Source organism: Polyergus mexicanus, unplaced genomic scaffold, assembly GCF_030449975.1.
Source record: "Polyergus mexicanus isolate NDT 795.1 unplaced genomic scaffold, iyPolMexi1.0 SCAF_9, whole genome shotgun sequence".
Lineage (NCBI taxonomy): Eukaryota > Metazoa > Arthropoda > Insecta > Hymenoptera > Formicidae > Polyergus > Polyergus mexicanus.
In genome coordinates this window covers 9,961,653-9,977,167 of record NW_027223329.1, presented here as the reverse complement: position 1 = coordinate 9,977,167, position 15,515 = coordinate 9,961,653, and the positions used below count along the sequence as shown (strand labels likewise).

General features: G+C 32.8%; 5 protein-coding genes across 5 annotated transcripts; 3 read left to right on the top strand and 2 right to left on the bottom strand.

The window, feature by feature from the left end:
* The first annotated feature begins 107 nt into the window (after window positions 1-107).
* Window positions 108-1,075, top strand: LOC138936360 (protein FAM32A-like). The gene is made up of 3 exons (XM_070301703.1): window positions 108-289; window positions 433-565; window positions 686-1,075. Exons 1-3 carry the CDS (start codon window positions 201-203, stop codon window positions 806-808), a joined length of 345 nt encoding a protein of 114 aa, XP_070157804.1. The 5' UTR covers window positions 108-200; the 3' UTR covers window positions 809-1,075.
* Window positions 1,076-1,148: 73 nt separating this feature from the next.
* Udt (protein undicht) lies at window positions 1,149-4,561 on the bottom strand. Its single transcript, XM_070301704.1, has 9 exons — window positions 4,418-4,561; window positions 3,948-4,211; window positions 3,688-3,845; window positions 3,427-3,574; window positions 2,923-3,349; window positions 2,632-2,786; window positions 2,308-2,547; window positions 1,993-2,225; window positions 1,149-1,896 (listed from the first exon to the last, which is right to left on the bottom strand). The coding sequence occupies exons 1-9, from the start codon at window positions 4,467-4,469 to the stop codon at window positions 1,717-1,719; spliced, it is 1,857 nt and encodes a 618-aa protein (XP_070157805.1). The 5' UTR covers window positions 4,470-4,561; the 3' UTR covers window positions 1,149-1,716.
* Window positions 4,562-4,758: 197 nt separating this feature from the next.
* On the top strand, window positions 4,759-7,121 carry Ost48 (dolichyl-diphosphooligosaccharide--protein glycosyltransferase non-catalytic subunit Ost48). Its single transcript, XM_070301045.1, has 3 exons — window positions 4,759-4,930; window positions 5,508-6,134; window positions 6,373-7,121. The coding sequence occupies exons 1-3, from the start codon at window positions 4,798-4,800 to the stop codon at window positions 6,915-6,917; spliced, it is 1,305 nt and encodes a 434-aa protein (XP_070157146.1). The 5' UTR covers window positions 4,759-4,797; the 3' UTR covers window positions 6,918-7,121.
* A 222-nt stretch (window positions 7,122-7,343) lies between these two features.
* LOC138936015 (targeting protein for Xklp2 homolog) lies at window positions 7,344-11,337 on the top strand. The gene is made up of 3 exons (XM_070301043.1): window positions 7,344-7,588; window positions 7,740-8,059; window positions 8,727-11,337. The coding sequence occupies exon 3, from the start codon at window positions 8,859-8,861 to the stop codon at window positions 11,187-11,189; it is 2,331 nt and encodes a 776-aa protein (XP_070157144.1). The 5' UTR covers window positions 7,344-7,588; window positions 7,740-8,059; window positions 8,727-8,858; the 3' UTR covers window positions 11,190-11,337.
* On the bottom strand, window positions 8,754-15,222 carry LOC138936016 (mitochondrial import inner membrane translocase subunit TIM44). The gene is made up of 7 exons (XM_070301044.1): window positions 15,134-15,222; window positions 14,487-14,639; window positions 14,183-14,428; window positions 13,910-14,114; window positions 13,703-13,845; window positions 13,227-13,590; window positions 8,754-13,142 (listed from the first exon to the last, which is right to left on the bottom strand). Exons 1-7 carry the CDS (start codon window positions 15,134-15,136, stop codon window positions 12,895-12,897), a joined length of 1,362 nt encoding a protein of 453 aa, XP_070157145.1. The 5' UTR covers window positions 15,137-15,222; the 3' UTR covers window positions 8,754-12,894.
* Between the last annotated feature and the right edge of the window lie 293 nt (window positions 15,223-15,515).

Genomic DNA, 15,515 nt, shown 5'->3' with positions numbered 1-15,515 from the left:
TTGATTTGTTGGTTCTAGAAGTAAGAACCAATCACGTTCGATTGTTACTCAACGGTTGTGTTTCCTGAACGCACCCATTGCCTTATTGGAGGTTTTGGTTTCACTCAACGTCATTAGAGAAGTGATACAAGACACAAGTAATAAAACGTCAAGGCGTATTTTTGTTGGTTGTTCTGATAACGAATTTTCATTTATTTACGATGCCTGCAACGAAAGATAACGAAGATCCATACGCACACGTTGCAAAGGGAGCCCTGAAATTGAAGAACGACCAAGCAGTGAGCAGAAAGTAAATATTTTCTTTATTTGATGTTTACTGATTCGATTAAATGAGGTTAAGTTTATTATGGAATAATGATTTTTTTTCTTTTTTATTAAGACAACCGATATTCAAAATAATAGTATATATTAGAAATTGTTCTCTTTCTGTAGGAAGAAGAACAAAGATGGTAAAAAGAAGAAACTGGTAGAGGTTTCAAAGATCATCGAGGAAGAGAAATCTGAAAAAAGGGAAGTGATACGAACAAAAGCAGAGTTAGCTTTTCAGGAAATGCAAGAAAAGATGGTAAGGCAGACATATATATTTATTATATTAATATCAACAAATAATTCGATTTTAAGAATTCTTAGTGCTGATATTTAATATTAAAATTTAATATTAACATTTAATAATTAAAATTTACAGCAAACTGAAAGGATCAAACAAAAAGCCTCTAAGACTCACAAACAACGAGTGGAGGAATTTAATCGACATCTGGACAGCTTAACCGAACACTTTGACATACCTAAAGTGAGCTGGACAAAATAAGTTTCGATGTATCTTTCAATTATTTATATGTATATATATATTATGAATAATTAGTTTTAAATTATGCTAAAAATATATAAATATATTACATTTTATATAATTATAGCATTACATTTGAATTCTTAAATAAACATTAGACTAAGCAATTTTTTTTTGTATCCTCTTTTTTGGAATTTTTAAGAAACCTCGTAAAATTTTCTACTATTTCTGAGTTTTAAAAGAAGCTTTATCTAAGAAAAAAAGTAATGTTAATATATATATTTCAACATTATGGCATATGTATATATTTAAGGATTAAATAAATTTTATTATATTATCTATATATATGTAGGTGTATATGATAAATATAAAATATAAAAAATTATACTTATTCTATAAACTATTTTTAAAATGTCTTAATGTATAACATATGTAATAAAATTGTCAAATGCTTTCTGTTTCATACATAATACAATACATATGAAATAAGAATTATTCAGTTTCAGAAGTTTTTTTTTTTTCATCTCATCTGTTTTTGCTTAAATAAGTAACCTAACCAAATCATCCTACTTGTGATCTTTTCTCTATATCTTGTTCGTATATGCATAATAAAATGAATAATGTGTGAACCAGAATACATTTGTTTTGCATCAGAGATTCTTTGAGGACGGACTTTTCTTATATATTAAAATATCTATATTGTACATCATCTATTTATGTAAAATTCAAAATAAGGCAGTAGTGTGTTAAAGGCACATATATAATCATAATTACAAAATGGACGGAATATATAGTGCCAGTGTGAAACAAATCATCATAAGAATTGTTTAAAACCATATATGCGATATTTATCTTAAATGTTTATCGCACTATGATCGCGTTTTTTATGAGAATTAATGAACACGTTTGATCCTCAAAGAGAATTATTTTTACATGTTTCTATTATAATATACTATTACTAATGGTATGATAAATAAGAATAAGAAACGACTTTTTGTATTACCGCCGTTTCCGAAATGGAAGACATTGACAAAGTTTTCTGTTTTCACCCAAGGATTACTTCCGTCATCAAAATACATTGGACATTGATCACGTTCTCGTTCGTATTCCTATTAATTAACGATATGTCGGTAAGTTTTATTTTTTTATTTTAAATTTCATTGTATTCATTTATCATACTCAAGGAGAAGTTTCTTTCTCCTTACCTGCAATTCTAGCGCAACTGCAGCACCTTCTGTATAATTTTGACTCGTCACGTCTTGTTTGAGATCACAGAATGGACCAATAGCTTGAGACAAGAGCACTCTATTCAGATCGGCCCTTTGATACACCCAACAACGATATTTGCTAAAAGGATCCAGTTCGTCGTAAGTAACTAGGTACGATTTTAAGTTCTCCTTCCAAAATCCAATGCATTTCATCACATAATCGGGATCACCTGTAAAAATAGTGTGATATTATAAATATGTGAATGGAATTATATATGTACTGGCTGTATATAAAATATTAATAAAACTTACTGTAAATGTCAACCGGTTTTCCCAAGTGATCTACAGATAAACAATACGTCTCATCAATGGCGATTTCCTTTTGATCGGTAGTGCAAACCGAAAAATCGGAAATATTTTGTTTGCAATATATATTTGGACGTGGAGATTTAGTGACGCCGCCTAGAATTCTCGTCTCAAAAAGAACATCACCTTTTTGATGGAACTGAAATTTTCCGGCTATCGGACAGCGCACCGGAACGGGATTTCTTGCTAACGAAGTTATATAAGAAATAATATAGTACAATCAACTATTAGAAAAACAAGCACAAATTTATTTATTTATACTGTAATTACCTAAAAATAGATCATATTTCCAATTTTCTTTATTGGGAAATTGGACCCAAGAACACACCGTATGAAAATCATCTTTTATCACAGCCAATCCACGTCGGTATCTAATAATATTATGATGTCGTCGTACAAAATCGAAGCAAACATAGTCCTTTTGGCTGAAAATGCATTCAATGAATATATAAATATAAAGATTTGTATATCTTTATAAAGTATGTGTAAGAATACTTTTAAACTTGTTAAATTTTACAAATATATAAAAATATTTCTTTATGAAAGATTTGACAAATATACCATCCATCAACAGTCAATCTTGCCATCATTATTCTCGAGTCCCTTTGTTCACGACAAACATAAATCGTCCGTCGATAACGTCCTTCGTCTGGATACCAAGTCTCAATAATATGTGTTTCGTTAATGAAGATATCCGCGTCAATATTAGCGGTGTTGATCCAATTACCAGACATATCCTCGGGCAAACGGCAACCCGGTTCGACTATTTCGGACTTAACTGGAGTAATTCGCAAACGTTCGGGACTTTTCTCGACAGTTTTAAGAGTATTACACTCCGCAGTAATCGATACACCGATATACAAATCATCGTCGCGATTCTTTAAAAAACATCTGTATTTCTCGTCTTTTCGAGATTCTTTTGTATTCGCTACTGCGAAGAAGTGATTCTTATCCACAAACCAGTCGCCCAAGCAACTGTATTCTACCACTGAAATGAGACAATATCGATATTTTTCTTTCTATAAAAAATCTCAAAATATAGCTATTTTTTGTAAATTTTATTACATCCATCAAAGGTTCCTTTCATTCCAGGGCATCTCTTGTAAGTAATATTAAATTTCTGATTGGTTATAAGAAATTGAGTTCCTGCAGTCTGACAAGATTTTATTTGCGCATCTGGATTATTACACTCTCCGGTAAATCTAAATCGATTCTGAAATAATAAATATAGAGAGATTACATATGACTAATGAAACTACTATTAATGATATTAATTAATAAAACCGTATAAAATATCATTATCTTTGTGCAATATTACTATCTTACTTGATAAGCAAACTGCCAAACTCCTTCCAAGGAAGACCTGCAGTTTACAGGCACATAATTCTCAGAGAACAACGTTACCAATTGTTGGTTTGCGTTTAAACCTTTGCAAACATTATCCACAGTAGGTTCGACACCATTGGGTAAGTTTACACAACTCACTGTAGTAAGAATAAATAAAAATATTTATAAATTATATATTTTATATATTATTTTTAAATATAATAATTTGTTGCATTAGTATAGACCAACTCATCACTTGCCTTCAAGTTTTTCCAGGACATTTACTGTTCTGACAACAAGTTTCACACAATGATAACAACTGTCGTACATGGCCGAAGTATTAGCATCACGAAATACAAACGTATAATTAACATGATATTCTTCTATCATATTTACACATATACCCCGATTAGTCATACTGTTGGCATTTATTTCTGTTAAGGTATTCCTGCCATTTTCCCACGAAAACCAAGATCCTCTGATGACCAGTGGAATTTGGCAGTTTTCTGTATTCTGAGCTGTAACTGTCAAATTTTATATTTTTATTTTTATTTGAAATATATGACGTAAATATAAGAAAATAGAATATGAATATAATATTATAAAATCCCACGGATATTAAATTTTAGAGCTTAATAAACAAAAAAATCAAAATATCTACATTAATTTTTATACTAGCATATTATAATAAATATATATTTTGTATTTTAAAGAAATTGGATAAACTTACCATGCCATACGAGGCATGTTACGAGCAGAAAAACGCAAGACCAACGTTTCATTATATTAGATCATTTAAAGAAATAAAAATTGCGTAAAAAATTCGATTATGATGTGAGATGATAATATAATAACTGAGAAATTTGAGGCGAACCTAAAACACACGCCCAAACTCATTAGGGGTGATTTCAATGATACCATCTATATATATGACACATTCCTTCAGACGCTATCACATCGTCGATATCCTAAAATTCCTGTGTTTTGCAGGGGGAAATAAATAACTAGCTAAAGTCCCTAGAAAAAGTTTACGATGTTTTTACGAACATGCCACTTCCGAATGAGCCAACGTGTCATGGTCAAGAATTTTACTGTCACGAGTGGTGTACGATGAGGCTCGTAAATAGGTTATTTTGTCTGTTCTTCGTGTTTGCCAGCGCAAATGCTGGTGGCCCGACCCTCGTCTTGTTGGACAATCTCGCAATTAAGGAAACACATTCGATATTTTTCAATACATTACAGGGTATCCATACATTATCATCTTTTTTTCTCTAATCGTTACAAATATTTGACCACTAGCGGCTTTCCTTGATAGCCGGTTTTTGCAATTTTCCGAGCATTATACGGTATCGTATTCAGTATTAATACTTTTGAAATATCAGCTGCGTCTCTGTAAACATTGAGATAGATAATTAAAAATTATACAAATCTTTTGTATATTTCAATCTCTTGTTCAAATTTAATAACCATGTTGGAACATACAGTATTGATGTTACTTATTAAGAGATTCTTACATTATTTTTTTATCATAAAATTTCTGATAATGTATATTATATAACATCTTTAAACTTAGTTTTTTTAGGGCCAACAAGCAAATACTTACTGCAAAATATTTTATTGATATTAATCATTTTTGCAACAGTTTTTAAATATATTATCTAGTCACAACATATAAATACATTATTTATATATTTTATCAATTATTAACTTAGTACATCCTGACAAATTTTGTTTTTATTCTCATGTTAAAAATTAATTAAATGAATATATATAATTGATAGAATATATGTTACATAATATATTTTGGAATTATGTTACAGATAGTGGCTATGTATTGACTTTCAAATCAGCTGACGATGCAAATCTACAGCTCTCCAAGTATGGCGAATATTTATACGAACATTTAATAATATTTGCACCCACAGTCGAAGAGTTTGGTGGTGCTTTGAGTGTGGAAGCTATAACAGAATTCATCGATGGTGGTGGAAATGTTTTAATTGCTGGCTCCTCGCAATCTGGCGTTGCTTTGCATGAATTAGCCTCAGAATGTGGCTTGGAGATAGATGAGGAAGGTTCCACTGTGATTGATCATATGAATTACGATGTTTCCGATAACGGCCAACATACCACTATAGTAGCAGATCCAGCTAATCTGATAGATGCTCCAATCATTGTCGGGAGCAAAGACATCCCTCCGTTACTCTATCAAGGAACTGGATTGATTGCGGATTCGGATAATCCTTTAATTTTACGCCTCTTATCGGCATCCACCTCAGCATATACTTATAATCCAGACCAAGTAATCAAAGAGTACCCACATGGTGTTGGTAAAAACACTTTGTTGATAGCGGCTTTACAGGCAAGGAATAATGCCCGAGTTTTGTTCTCGGGTTCGATATTTTTTTTCAGCGATGAAGCATTCACCAGCCCTGTTCAAAAGGGACAAGGTAAAGAAAATAATACTGAAATAGTTAAATTCTTTGCATTCTCTTTTTTTAGCAAGAGTTTAACAGGAGATTATCAGTGCAACTGTTTATATAATATTATCAACATTTGTTATTTAATATTTTGAAATTACTCGAAACAAAGATTTTATCTTCATCTATTAAAATTTTCAATCTTTTCAATATACCTTTGATGTTTTTATAAGATAAATGTTCTTAAACTATTGTCAATTGTTCACAGGTGGACAGAGATACGAGAAATCCGGTAATCAGATAGTAGCAAAGGCTATGGCACAGTGGGTATTTAAAGAGAATGGTGTCATACGCGTGTCATCCGTTCATCATCATCGAGTTGGTGAATCGCAACCGCCGGCCGCGTATACAATCATGGATGACGTGGTATATTCAATCGACGTCGAACGACTGTCGGACGGCAAGTGGGTGCCCTACGAGACTAACGATCTGCAGCTGGAATTTGTGCGGATCGATCCGTTCGTGCGTATGACCATGAAGCCGGTAGGAAATGGCCGTTACGAAGGCAGATTCAAGATCCCCGATGTATATGGGGTGTACCAATTTAAAGTAGATTACAAGCGCGTCGGATTGACGCATCTTTACAGCACTACTCAAGTATCTGTACGTCCGCTGCAACATACGCAATACGAACGCTTTATACCGAGTGCGTTCCCGTATTATATAAGCGCGTTCTCCATGATGGGCGGCGTGTTTCTATTTTCTCTCGTGTTTCTTCACTATAAAGATGAGATGAAATCCAAGTCTGAATAATTTGTCTCGATGTTCGCATATTGTCATCGTTTGTCTCTTTTACACTTTGGAGTATATTGTATTGTATTGAATTCAATATTGATATTCTTTTTCAATACAGTACTGAGTGGATAGCGTAATACTGTATCGAAAGAATTACATTTCAATGTGTTAAGATTTTACTATGCTTATAAAAAACTAACTATTTTAAAAAAACATTTCCAAACATTTACGTTTATTCCGTTTTTTTTTTTTTTTTTTTTTTTTTAGAATAGCACTTTCCATGTACATAAAACGCATTGCAATAGATCTTTTGTATGTAATACTAAGAGTTCACAATAACAGAAACAAATAAACGTTATCCAATCATTAATTATGTGTGTAATAAAACTAATTTATAATTGAATTATTTAATATATTTAATATTTTGAATTATTTTTTTTCTCTGTATAATCTATTGTATAATTTATCTTTTAATCTCGTCAGTCAGATTGATTGATAATTAAATACAGAAAATATTTCCGATATATATATAAATCCATTGTAAATTTGTTACGTCTTTTATAGAAGGGATATATTTAGAGATTTTCAGAATTGTTTCTCCATGAGAATTTCGTGTTCAGGAACCAATCGAACAAATTCAATGGCGGGCTTCTCGCGCATGCGCTATATGGCAACAGTAACAGATGATAGTAAGTAAATTAAATAAGTTTGTTTTAATATATTGATTTATAATATTCTAAAATATATTCGTGAATAAACATCGGAATAATGTTTAGAAACAGTTAAAAAGAGAGACTAAACAATATCTCTTTGTTTTTATTTGAACTTTCATTCCACTAGGACTATGTTTGACGCGCATGCGTGAGAAAATCAATCCCCTCCTCGCCACCGGTTAGCAACACCGCAACCAATCCGAAAAAACCACCGAAAGATTCAAACTTTAACGTATAGTCGTATAATGCATAGAATAATTCCATCGTGGACTGATCACTCTTTGGCACGTTTCATTTTATTCTGTATGATTTCTTAATCAACCGAGAAATCGAATATATAATTTTAAGATATAAGAGATACAATAAGAAGAGAAGAAATTAGGAGCAGCATAACATTCGTGCTTTGACGAATAGTTTCGGACGTGAGACGTTAATGTATAATTGAATGTAAGTACATTGCGCATCCTGGTCTTCTATTTTAATTTTGCAATAATAACATCGGATCTTTTATATATAATCTTGTTTAAATGGTGATTTATAATGACAGAAATGCGTTTCTGCATTATCTGCACAAAAACACTGATAGATAATTGTTTTTTTACTATTAAAGTATTTCTTAATTTTATTATCTATAAGGGTAAGATATAAAAAAGACATTGCATTATTATATGAATTTTTCGCCTTTGATTTGAATACTTCTTTTATTATGAATCCTTCGAATCACATACATAATATTAGCGATAAATTGAAACAATTTTTGTTGTCAAATAAAGGAATGGCGTTAGCTGCTATTTACCTTGAGAAGTGTAAACATTATTAATATATCTTAAATTAATAAGATCTAGAAACAATAGTCCTTGTGCTTTGATATATATAATTATATTAATATTTTATTTATATTTGCTTATTAAATTATCATTCTCTATTAATAGCTTAAGAATGATTGAGATACATACAAAAGTAGATAATAACTTGAAAAAGAAAGAAAAAGATTTAAAAAACTTTGTTTACTTTATTCTTTCTTTCATACTAGATCCTCGATTTTTGAAATATTTCACATATAAAATTACAAAATGTACGAAAGATATTGAGATTTTGAATTTTTATATTTCAGATTGTCGTTAACAGCACTGTTATTTAGATGAAATATTTCATATGTTTTAATGTACAGTGATCCTTTTACTTTTATGACTTGATATCAGTATACTTTTGGGTAATATCATATTTTACATACGTTATTGACATAATGGCAGACTATTGTAATATACGTGCACCACAATGGATAGATTTTACTCAAAACTGCAGTCCTGTACAGATACAGGATTTTTTTGAAAAGGAGCATACAGTACATGAACGTATAGAAGAATCCTGTAACTCTACTGCTGAAAATATGGAAAGTGCTCAACATGCATCTCAGGTAGACGTCTTATGTGTTAATGCAAAAGCGCAAGCAGACTTGGATATTATAAGAAGTACTCCTGTCAAGGTGATTTCTCCAAAATATCGTAATAATAAGGAGACAGTAACAGCAGAAGTAACTTACGATCAGGTGTTCAATGATGCAATGAGAAAACTGGAGCTCTGCAAAAAGATGCCTAAAACTCGAGATGTATTAAATAAATCCATCCAAGAGCCTAAAATTTTCAAAACTCCAAACATGCCTAAAATTACTAAATCGTCCAGATCTGTTGGATGTGTACTGAACAAAAACAATCAATCTAATCAAGATTGTGCAGGAAGACCTACAAAAATTAATAAAACATCAAGTAATTATATGAAGAAGATGTTGGTTAAACAATCCTTGTTTGAGCAAGATAAAGATTCTGTAGAGAATGATACTTTCAATACATCCAACAATCCAGTAGATGATCTTACAAATAAGAAGGCTAAACAATGTTACGAGGAAGACAATGAAGAATGTAAGGAAGAAGATAATAATAAAGAACATAACGAAAAAGATAATAAGGAACATAACGAAAAAGATAATAATAAGGAATATAACGAAGATGATAATAATAAGGAATATAACGAAGAAGATAGTAAAAAGTTGCAAGATGAACAAGTAGTATCCACTAACGACAATGAAGAAGACAAGAAAGCAAGGAACAGTCAGGACGATGTAGATGCGAAAGGTAATCGAATGCAGTCTATTAAGCAAGTCGCAGTTCTCACCTGGCAAAATCATAGACGAAGCATGCACAAACGTAAAACGTCGGTCAACAAGCAGTACATCGGATTAGCGGAAGCGGTGTCGCGCTTCCAAAACGAAACACCCAAACGCTTCCGCACCAGAAGCAACAAGGACAATACAATTAGACAATCCTTTTACGCGTCCAAATTGACGCAAAACCGTTTAAAACCGACAATACCTATCTCGCCAGCGCTTATATCAAAGAATAGGACTCGTCCCGTCACTGTGTTGAGTCAGGAAGAACGCGAAAAACTGGAAATCGAAGAAATGAAAAAGCATCGAATAAAGGCTAATCCGATACCGCCTAATGTATTGCTAGGTCCGCGCGCGACGACAAAAGCCAACGGTGCCGCGAGAAAGCCGATGGTAATTGCAAATACCTCTTCCGCAATACAGCCTGATGAAAAGTCCAAAAGTGATAAGGTGCCGTCCGGTCTGAAGAACACGATTACGAATGTGATGGTAACCGATTCCGAGGGCATTATCGTACAACACGAAGAGATGGCGTTTTTTGGTGTACCCAAGAATACCACGAAGAATGTTACGCGTGTCGTGCCATTTAGTTTTGAGGCGCGTAACAAGGATATGCAAATGAAAAAGGAACAGCGATTGAAGAATTTGCAGGAGGCCAGCAAAACCAAGGCGGAGTTTCATGCTAGGCCGGCGCCGAATTTTTCAAAGTCGTCGACGTCGTCGAGTTCCACGAAGCCGCCGACGCCGTCGGCCAAGCAGCAACAGAACGCGAAAAAGCTGGTCCTGCCGTCTGCGTTCAGTTTCAAAGAACGAGATAGGAAATTGTCAGAGAAGAAGGAGCAGTTGGTGAAGCAGGTACTCGAGGAAAGCAAGCGGTCGCGCGTGTTTCGCGCGAATCCCGCACCGGTTTTCAAACCCGTGATGGTACGCGGTAGATCCAAGGAGCATCTTTCTGTAAAAAACAAGAACATGAAAACAGAAAGAGAGCATAACGCGGAATACAAGTGCGAGAATCAAGAAAATAAGGAACCGAATGGAATTGATTCTTACAAGACAGAAGACGAGAATATGCAGATGACGGAAAAGAGTTCTGCTTGTGATGATGATAAGCAAAAGGTACCATTGAAAGCCCTTCCACTGGAATTGAACACTGATAAACGCGCAAAAGAACGACGCGCATTTGACGAGAAGCTGAAGCGGAAGGAAATTGAGGAAGAAATGAAGCGTCAGGAGCAAGAGAGGAAGCAAATGGAGCACGAAAAACAGTTAAAGGTGGAGCTGCGTAAACTGGCGGAAATCAAGGCCAGACCAATGCCGAAATATAAACTGCCGATTATCGCTAAAGCGACGAAACAGCTGACCAATCCGCAGAGTCCTGCGTTTGCAAGTAAACTCAGATCTAAACAGGTATAAAAACATGATATTAATTATAATATTTTTTCCCCTTTCAAATTCACATATGATATTTTACTCACTATGTATAGTTATACAAAGATTAAAAAATTACAACACAAATGTAGTATTATAAAGAATATAAATAAAATTGTACTTTAGGTTTTTATTATCATGTATCATTTTTTTTAATAATATTATACTTTATATAATCTTCACCTGCAATAAGTCGTGGATTTTTATCTCTTAAATAGAAAAATAATACTATGCTCGCTTGATGTGTTCATACTGGATGTTATTTTATTCCATTTCAGTTCCAATCGATCTGAGGTCTGTAAACTTGTATAATTAGCTTTTAAAAAATGATCAACAGTTCTTTTAACAATTTCTCACCACTGTACATTACAATCGTAAATATTAGCTTGTACATATATACATATAATGTATATATATATGAATGTATGTACACACACACACACACACACACACACACACACACACACACACACACACACACACACACACACACACACACACACACACACACACACAAAAGCTTTATTAACAAATGTTTAGTATCTGAATATATTTTCATATCTGATACATCTATATATTCCATTGCATCCATTCGTGTACACAGATTTATATCATATTTCAAATAAAACGGAAAAGAGAAATGAAAAAATAAAAAGAGAAAATTCATCTCTTAGAATCTTTAGTTAACATATAAGTTTTTCAGATGCCAATTTGATTAATTCCATTTTTTGTAAAATTCCTCATTTTAATATACAAGAATAACATGATTAGTACTCGGGTATTAAAATTAAGAAGTTTACAAAATATGATGTTGATCAATATGATTTCCGAGAGCCTTATATCTGCAATTGTTCCTTTGCATTGTTGATTTAAGTATTGAAAAGATAAAACTTTAGTAATTTTTTCCATCAATAAAATATATAATTTCATCTTTATCAAGAATCAAGGCATGGTTTATCATTGCCAACTATATGATTGACAAGCTTTAATTTAAATATCTATTACATATGACTATAGAGCAAGTTGCAAACAAGATTCTCTTTTGAATTTAATTTAAAAATTAATATTTATGAATCTGTAATATATATAAATTTTTTTATATTGTATCGTTTAACATTATATAATGAAGGTTATATACAAACAGAGAAGCGACTATGCACGCGGGCGCGAAAATTTCACTATACGTAAAATATGTAATGCTAATCGGTAAAAACGCAATCGAATAATTATTATCGCTGAACACTCGTTCTGTTACGCATAAGATAAATAAAAAAAAAAAAGTCATTATCTTAAAAATGAACTATTTTTAAATAATAAAAAATTAGTACAATTGTGGATCGTATTGAACGATGCGTATCATTTCGCGATGCATTTACAAATATATCATTTTGAAAGCAATAACTCGACAAAATGCAGACGTACTTATATTATGCAAAATTAAAATTTACATACGTTGCATTGCTAGAATCTTGCACATAAATAAACATTCTGATTTATAAGAATTATGTTGCGCTCTATATAGATTGGCTAGATCGGTGAGATCGCTTAATGCGATCGCTAAGGAATTCCTATCGCGTTTAATCACTCATTTCAATGCGAATGATTGCGACAATGTACAAGAACGATATACATTATACGGCGATTCCACTTGGTGGTGATAAATTTTTCGAGTAATTAACATGCTCGTGCACTATACTAACTGTTCCGAACTGGTGGCACTAAGATCAAGTAAACGCCACGCGGCCTTGGAATTGAGTTCTGTCCGATCACGACACATTACCCAGATATAATTGACGCGCATCACTTTCTGTGGATCTCCTTCGATCACCTCGTTCTTTGAGTTTCTCACGCACATGATTTGTTGAGATTGAAAACTAATGATTAAAACCGGTCCCTGTTCCATCATCTTGCCCATCATTAGATCCACATTGTCGATGTCTGCGATTAATTGATATTCCTCTTACTGCTCTCGTATAATTATACAGCTTATAAATAATGAGTTATGAATTTATAAATACATACCTAAAATTTTACTATCTGAATAATGTCCTAGTTTCTTCACTTCTTTATGTGGCTGTGCAATTATATTATAAGGCCCTTCGTGACACCAATCCTTCAGAATCTCGAGGTCGCCCCTGACCATTGCTTCGAGAATATTCGGAATGAAATCAGTCTCGCAATCCTTTAAAAACTGAGTTTTACTAAAATTAGGATCCAGTTTACAGATCTCTGTCAGAGTCTCTGATAGCTCGGTCTTTTGAAATAATCCGCCTATAATGTCCGAAACTTTATCCGTAAGCAATTTGGAAGCACGTAATACAGCATTATCTGATTCGTCGTATTTCATTTTCCAGTCCATTACCTTATTTACATATGGATTAGTATCCTTTAAAACAACATTTAATGGAATTAAAGAAAAGTATTTTTTTTAAATTGAGATTCAAATTATCTATTTGTACATTGCATTAAACTTTTACAAGACACTGTACAATAAATACCTTAAATTTTTGCCAGGCATTAGAAAACATAAAATCTTTATGTATCTCTACACCAGTTGATTTCTGATCAGGCATAATTTCTCTAGGTTCTATCGACACTTCATTCCTTTTTCGTAGCTCTTTAGGTGGAACGTAAACTTTGCCTGTATCAGGGAATAATGAAATTTAATCCTGTTTTCTATTCTCTGTCTATTCAAATTTATCTACCTAGAATTCCATGTTGGTCAAGTTCATTTCGTACGGCTTCTGCGGTGTGCGATATTGTTTGAAATGCACCGGTTTTACCAAATGCTTGGCTCTTTTCAGAAATCGTCTCTGCTGCATCTTTGGCAGATTTCGTAATCTCTTCGCCTAACTGGCCAGCGCGTTTGCCCAATTCAGTCTTACTTGCCTCTTCGATAACTTCTTGCACCTTTTGAATGTAAACTTGTAGAATTGTATAACACTATCACTGTACACAAGTCGATTATGTATATATACCTTCTCTTTAAGTGTATCTAGCCTTTCCTTAATAGCTTCCGAACCCTTGTTAGCTTCAGATTCAACAGCGTGGAATTTTTGTCGCGCCGTGCGCAATGCTTCTGATTGTTCCAATTTCTGAGCTTCCTCTCTAAATTTCTTTAAAGATTCCTTCATTTCCTTGTTCTTTTGCATTTCCTGTTTGATATTTTCGATGAACTGAGACAAGAAACTTGGACGTCGTGCCGGATTCGAATATAGTCGAATCTGCAAAAGTATTTTTGTTAATTGTCAACATCATTCACTCTTACAGTAAGAAACTTACCCACTGCATTTGAACATTGAGCATTTCCAGCGATGTCGGTTGAAGCGTACATAACAATAAATGTTCTCTCGAGCCATTTCTCAAGTTTCTCGTTGATTGTACCGATCTCGTAGCTCCTTTTAAACTTGCTCTACAAGATGCAATATTCTGAAACTATTGCAGCATCAGTTACAATTTTTATCCTCAACAATGATCATTGTTTGTGCAACTTTATTGATAATCGAATACTCGTGAGTTTTTTGGCTTTATTCTCGTATAAATATTATGCAAGAGAATCTTGCTATAAATTAAATAATAAGTTTCTAAATTAAGTAATAATAATGCGCATCATTCAAGTGTACATCGTTATTAATAAAATTTATCAAATAGGCAAGACAAAATTGTTTTTTCAATTTTAGTAAATTCTGTAAGGTATCGTAAATTATTTTAATTATTGCATAAAAAAATACTCGCGGTCGCACAAATAAACTTTGCGAACGAAAACTTTTAAAGAAATATAACCTTTATGTCAACGGAAAAAATACCGGTTTTTTGTAAATAAGATTATGAATTTACGCGTGATTGTCAAATAATGCGGACGCAGCGTTTAGACGACAAGATCATGTTTTCGAGTGACATCGGTTTAGTTAGCAATTCAATTTATTTACCATTTTACGAAAGATTTATCTGTATGTCGTTTGCGAAAAGTCCTTGTTAATGCGCTTAATGCTGACGAAATCGCTCAATCACATTGCCATCTATGATTAAATATGATGAACTAGTCGCGTCTTGAGGCTCAAAGGTTAGGAAATAGGTTAGATTGTTGTGTATATATGTATATCTTTTTTAAAAAGAACATTTGTATTTTAACAAAAGCTGATGAAGTCCATATACGATACATGCGCTACATTTGACGTTGAAATGCTTGGAAAAGTAATTTATAATAAAATTTTATTAAAAAATGTTTATATTCAGTTTCTCCGTCTCTCTTGTTATCCAATGAGAGCGCAGTCGATAAAAAAAATACAACTAGAGAGAAAACAACTAAAC